The 7,023-nt window shown below is 42.2% G+C and overlaps 1 protein-coding gene across 1 annotated transcript; it reads right to left on the bottom strand.

Moving 5' to 3' along the window:
* Positions 1-4,895: 4,895 nt before the first annotated feature.
* Positions 4,896-6,107, bottom strand: LOC147454960 (uncharacterized). Its single transcript, XM_086517095.1, has one exon. It carries the CDS (start codon positions 6,105-6,107, stop codon positions 4,896-4,898), a length of 1,212 nt encoding a protein of 403 aa, XP_086373221.1.
* Between the last annotated feature and the right edge of the window lie 916 nt (positions 6,108-7,023).

Here is a 7,023-nt window from a genome sequence, read left to right as displayed (position 1 = left end):
CATCCCACACCTGTCATACATGACATGTATTCTCTACCACAATTTTCTCATAGTAGGCTCAAACATAACAAGTGCATATATTGACTCTGCAAGGTGTAGACGAATAGTAGATAATGCCATCTCCTCAAGATCTTTCCAGACATCCCACAAGGTCTAGTTGCATCACCACTCAATAGTCCATGCAAACTTAAATGACCACAATGCCAACACATAACCTGTCAGTGTATACGTGAATGCCTCTATCCCACACGAGACGTAGATGACTCAAATCTATCATACATGACATGTAATCTCTGCCAGAATTCTCTTGTAGTAGGCTCATGCTTAACAAGAGCATATATTGACTCTTCAAGGTGTAGACGAATAGTAGGTAATGCCATCTCCTCTACTTCCTGTCGTTGATCGTCAGACATCCCGCAAGGTCTACCTACATCACCTTTCAATGGTCCATGCAAACTTCACTATGTCAATGCATGAAACATACACTCTTGCCATAACGCTAAGTTTAAACCATCAAACCTTCTCATCCCTGAGAGGTCACAATCTGAATGATCATTTTTCTCTACCATGAGACAAAGATAGCAAGCTAGAAAGAAAAACTACTTATCCAAATGCACCTGCCAAGTGTCCAAAAAGTATGGCACCAGAGATGCAAAACTGTGAGACAATCTCTGTCAATGTATAAACCGCATCAACCACAAAATCTCTCTATCGAAACACATTTCCACCAATGCATAAGTGTGACAACTATCAATGAGAGTGCAAATAGAAGACCATCTATAAACATGAGCCAAAAACGAGCTCAAGCACCTCTCTAGAACCTGTCACAAACCTAGCAACAAATACAACAAACCCTACTCTGCCAAAACATTGGCAATCATGAGCTAATCGCCAAGATCACACCGTGTGGTATTGATGCATACACGTGCTATCTCCCATGTGAGAGAACACCACACATAAAACCCTGAGTGCCACTTGCAATTGCAACTTGGATCTCATCAGTCAATTCCGGCTCAAGACCATGGGCAAATGCGCATAAAATTGCTAGGTTAAATTTGCCAAAGTTTTAGCAGTAACATGGCTAAATACCCAAAATAACCATCATTCCAAACGACCATACACTCAATTGTACATGAGCTTCCCCAAAGCTCAATTCCCTGTGCAATCACTACATGAGACTATACATAGCACATAGCAAGTGCCCAATGATATCCGCAATAACCTGCAGAACCTGTCTCATACATGCACTATGCCAATAGGCAAACCTGGAGAGAATCTAGATGCAAGAATAAATGATGCTCAAAACATAGCTGAAAATCAGCCCCTATGCCAAAGGCAAATCACGGAACTATCACATCCAAAATGCACGTACTAAGGGCATCCACACGGCAACATACACATCTCCCATGTGAGTGAACAACATGCATAGAAATGCACTGATCTCTGACACCTGTTCTCAAATGGCATAATCAAGAGCAATCACTAGCTCTCACATGTGCCCACATGCACGTCCACAATAAGCACACATAAACACAAGTGCGTCTCACACATAAAAGGCAATAAACCTCTGTTAAGGAACACCTGCGGACTTGTACTCAAAGTAGACAAGACGAGGTACCTGCAAGGCCAACCATTGAGCAACAAACTCACGCTATCTGCAATCTCACAGATCTGCGACCACTGTACCTGTTGTCACTGCCAACGGAATACTTGCACCTGCTGAATAAAAGAGAGCTTCCAAACTTGGTCTTCTAAAGCTCAAAATCAAAATCTGAGACCATCGTTATGAACAAGACTGATGAAGAAACGTCGTGATCTGCATGATATTTCATGCACAAAAACGACCACGTCGTTTGGATGATCTGTCATCATCAAATTGCTATAAAATGCAAACGGGGAGGGGGGAAGCTAGAGAAACTAGATCTGTAGCCAAACCACCTGTAAGCTTTGCAAAACACGGCTGAAAAATAGCCCACAAATCTCTCACAGTACGCTTACACCGTCGGCAAAGACTCTTGCTCTTTCTCCACTGTTGAAGGGTGTGTGTCTGTGTGTGTGCGCATACACACTCTTTCTTGCCTGCTGCTTTGTCTACTCTCCTTTATAGCGCTATGCTACAGATATCTTCAGCGTTATGCAAAGGTAAATTCCAATGCTCCTATTCTGTAGAACTAGAGTTCTTCGCCAACCTGCATAATCGGAAGTGGTAGAAGCATCGAGGCATTGAACAAGAGTATATATTAGTGAAAAGGACATAGAAGTGAAAGCTGAGAGAGAGAGAGAGAGAGAGAGAGAGAGAGAGAGAGTTTGTTTTTTTTTTTTGACAAATCTTTTTGGCATAAGGGAGTAGAAGTCACTCGAACGTGCAGAAATGTATATATTGTTTTCATCTCATGCAAGCACTAAACAAGAGTATACATCTGTAAAGAAGAATGAAGAAATGAAAGGTGAGAGAGAGAGGGAGAGAGAGATAGAGCGCTTATTATTTGTTTTGCAGAAATGTTGTTACGTTATGTGAGTGTAAGTCACTGAAACGATTTGATGTAAATAGCATGCCAAGTAGTTGATGCTTTAAGAACGGAACTAAGCAAACGAGAGTTGAGAAGGCTTTGAATGTAGCATGCAATAACTTCTTTAAAATGAAATGGACAGAAGTTTTGTGGAGAAGAGGAGGAGGACTATGTAACAACACATATCAGTGGGAGTTTTTGATGCAGGAAGAACGGGCTATATCAGTAAGATGCTCTTCAGAGCTGCGCGTGTGGGAAACTGATTAATAGAGAAATAGCGCGAAACAAATTGTTTAGCTGACTGAAGGTGGTTGGGGACCACGTTAGAGTAATTTAATTCTATATTCTCGAGTAGGCCGAGCACGTCCGCAATCTGAACGAACAACATACAATGGTGTTTTGTGGAGCAACCAGCTAGCACGGCGATGTCGATGGTGATTTGTCGATCGAGTGTATTCCAAGTGATGTAATGTGGATGCCATGGGGTAGGTGGCTGAACTGGCCATGGAATGAACTCACTCCATTTATGCATGTAGTGTCTGAGGACCCGCTCTTGCAAATGTGGGTGAAGACAGTATTGCAACATGTATATTGCAGTCTGAAATTCTGACTGCTGCTCAATCAGATCAACTGGAATTGGCCTATCCATTCTAAACTGAAAAGAAAAAGCATTTCAATCAAAGAAGTTGATAAGTTGTCATGTCTACCATAGTTTGAATGAAAAAAAAAAAAGACATTGTTGTAGCCAATGAGCAACGTTATATGACAAAGACAGTGAAAAAAACAATGAAATGAAGATGGCAGAAGTTCACAGCTATACCTTCTTGTTTTTTTTCAAAAAATAATATTTTCTCAACCTTGGTGGATGTCAAGAACAAATGTTATAACCTAATGCAGTTGTTGTTTTGTGTTGTTTAATATAGAAATGTTCTAAGTTTCTAGCTTTGTGTATATTGGTACTGGTTGCTAAAGTGGTAATTTCAAAATTGTCCTCGAAAGGACTATGTGTCTGCATGTCCGCTTGCATTCTCCTCGGAGGATTGCGCTTATGCTGGCTAACGCGTTTATGGATGTTATTTGTGACTCCGATGTATCTCCTATCGTTTTTCGTGCAGGGTATACTGTAGACTATGTATTCTTCCTGCGACACTGCTTTTTCTGGGGTGGAAGGACGATGCTTGTCTCTGGTTGTTGATGAGTGTCTAAATATGCATTCCATGCAGATTGGTTAGGCCAATTAAAAATTGACGGTGCTGTGGAGAAATGAATGGAAGCTAGTGATACCTGTTATCCATACTTGCCTTGGTCTATCGCAACTGGCTCGTATGGAGAGGCTGGTTGTCCGTAATTTACTGCCTTGTGTTCACTGTAGTGCCATGCTACCTTATGGATTGTGATAGGTGGATTAGTTGCATCGTGCGTGTGGTTTGCCGAAGTCATGAAATTTGTCAAGATAGCGGCACAGTTTTCTTGAGTAGCTTTTGAAAGTTCAGCTAAATCAATGTTGTAACCAAACCGAAGCTGCTCCATCGTGTACAGGTTAACTCCTTCAGTTTTTGTGTCGAGGAGTTGTTGTGCTTCAACATTACGCAACATATTGTCATCATCCTCGTACTGGATGTCAAGCTCTTCAAGTATTTGCTTCATGAGACCTGCAGGATGTAGGAGCAAGCTGGTTAGCGTAACAGATAGAAGGCATTATATTTTTCTTTTCTAATAGTACCTATTGTCATTCTGTCTATGCTTGGTGTGGCCATCGTTTGGTTTAGAGCTTTATATCTTGCGTCGCACTTATTCATGAAGTTGCGACGCTCTTGAAAAGTATGGAACCCCTCAATATACACATGGGGTTTCTCGCCTACTGAGTTAGCCAGTCTCATCTGCTTAGTGGTGAGGTAAAATCTCTTAGGTTGTATCGCTGATTGCGTTTCCTTTGCATTGTTCGTGTATTGCTTGAAGAGCTGCACAGTAAGATGAGTGATTGATTCGCATGTGTACACATAGGCAGATGCAAGATCAGACAAGTGTGCAAAATGTACCGTGTTGTGATCCATTGTTTGATTCAGTTTCCTGCACGAAAAAATAATTATTTTGACGATCTGTTGCAGTATTTCTGAAGCATAAGATCGGACAAATGTTCAACCTCAAATAAATGAATTGAAAGAGGGAAGAGCAGTAAATTTACAAAAGGTGGATCAGAGTGAGTAGGGGTGATAGGGAAGATGTCTCAGCAATGCAACATATTGAACATGAAAAGTCCACAGAAGAGAAGATAAGTAGTTAAATAAAAATTCCTGGTTTATATACAATGCAGTTACAAGGCGATTTCATTAGTTTAATAGAAAGAGGAATTGAGACTGGAGAGGGCGTAGGAAACATTCCCGGCTAGAAGTTCAAAAATCTAGATGGTGTGAACATCTCTGGAGTAGGGAGCTGTAGTAAATGTAGCCGGGTTCGCTCAGTGACGCATGATAGCATCACGTATAGAAGGCCAGGGGCGAAAACTTCTTTTACAATGAGCAAGACGTTGGTGTTGATTGTTGCGCCTTGGGACTTGTGTCCAGTCATAGCGTAGGCGAGAGCTAGTGGGAATGTGGATTTATGGTACCAGTGCCCATTGAATGTCCGTCTGCTATGCTTTGACCGTCGAAGTGTAAGTTCTTGTTTGGATGTGTCAAGTGTGACTTTGATTGCTTTGACGCCTCCTTCTTCATCTTGGAGGATTTCGTCTACGCGACAATCATTGGCTGCTCCAATTGTTAAGTCTATGTTCTCTATTATCAGCGCCTTTGCTCCTTTTGCTATTCTGTCAATTGCGTGGAAGTCAGGATCTTCAAGCCATGCTTGGAGCTCAGGGACGTTGTGTGCATTTGTCTTGAGGCCGATTTGGATGATGTGAGTATGCTGATGGAAGCGTTCCAAGAGAAGGTTATTATAATGTCGAACGTCACTCTTGTGTGTGCAAATGATTGTCATATTCCTATCCATGTGTTGCTCTATTTGATCCTGCGTTATGATGCGGTCACCAAGCGCATCGTGGATCTCTTTCTTTGTGGGGAGCCTGACTCTTATTGTATTGAGGAACTCTATGAAAGAGATATCTTTTGCATGGAGCACTGAGCATGACATAATGTACGTAGTACCAGTGGACCAATAAGTGGAGCTTGTGATGTGGCATGAGTAGAAATGATCACTTTGATGCCTGCATACCGGCGGCAATTGTGCCAAATCACCGAACAAGAAGAGCTTTTTATCTTTGAATGGGTCTAGCAGTGTGCCGTTGGTGACATTCACAATTTGTCGTACTATGAGATCAAAATTTTGCTTTGTCAACATAGAAATCTCGTCTATGATAATCGTGTCTGCTTCTTTGATACTGACATATCTGTCATCAGTTTCGGAGATTGACATGGGATATTGTTGTGTGCGTACTGGTATCTTGAATTGGTAATGGACAGTTGTTGCGATGCTGCTTAACCTCGTGGCCGCTGCACCAGTCGAAGCAGCGAGTGTGACAGTTTTTCCTTGCATTATGATTTGGCTTGTGATATATCTTATGAGGAAGCTTTTGCCACTGCCAGGAGTGCCTGTGATCATGCAGACCACCCTTTACTGCTGTGAGCTTCTTCTAGATCTCTGCTTGTTCAGATGTCAGTGACGTGTTCTGGACGTTTTGAAGCTCGTTTAGAAGGGCAGAGATACGAGAAGTCGTGTCCTGTTGCTCGTAGTCTGTTTGCACATCTGGAGATTGAAATGAGGCAGCCTGTTTTGAGGATGTCTTCTGTAGTATCATGTTGTGAAATTGGTGTGTTTGATCTGTTGTGAGCATATTTCGTTGTGTATACTCTGTGATATACATCTCAAGGTCCTCATCTGTCAGTATCAAATTTTTAAGTTTGCACTCAAGATAGTATGACCTGGATGTGTTCTCCGGTGAGAGCAGCTGGGATTCATTTCTGAAGGTGATGCTCTTTAGCAGCACGTTGTAAAAGAAAGCCTCCGGATGATGCCCTGGGTGGAAGTCTGTGAAACGGATCACTCAGTGTTGCCGCTCCAGCAATTGGTCGTAGGAGTTCGCCTCTGAAATACTTTTTTTTCCTTTTTTTCCCTTCGTCGCTGTGTAATTCTTGTGGAAGTCGTAGAACGTAAGATTCTCCAGACTTTGTGGTCGTGCGCAGTATAGATCGACAGGGTGCAGCACAACATCATTGTTGTGAGAAATGATTCGTTGTCGTAGTGCCGGGGGTAATGAGTCGACGTATTGGACGGTGTCACTCTTTGAAATGATTGGGGTCTGCAAACAATTTAATGCCACTTCTGTTGTGCTGAGATAGGCTTCGACAGTAAAGAGGCTGAGATCAGCTTCAATTTCACAATGTCAAGGCCACCTAGGCCTAAGCGCTCTGCATCTTCTGAGCGGATGTTGAGATGGCCCATTGGTTCAATTTTGAGTGCATACTTCAGGAGGTAGTAGGACAACAATGAATTGGTGACCCGCTGTATATTCATATGT

This window comes from Adiantum capillus-veneris, chromosome 7 (genome assembly GCF_014529385.1).
Source record: "Adiantum capillus-veneris isolate H3 chromosome 7, ASM1452938v2, whole genome shotgun sequence".
In the NCBI taxonomy this organism is placed as follows: domain Eukaryota; kingdom Viridiplantae; phylum Streptophyta; class Polypodiopsida; order Polypodiales; family Pteridaceae; genus Adiantum; species Adiantum capillus-veneris.
Note: the sequence above shows the minus strand (reverse complement) of the source record. Positions and strands in the feature narration are given on the sequence as shown.

Bases quoted from the DNA above. Each gene is read 5' to 3' on its own strand.
- LOC147454960 (XM_086517095.1), bottom strand. From the start codon at position 6,107: ATGATCACAGGCACTCCTGGCAGTGGCAAAAGCTTCCTCATAAGATAT.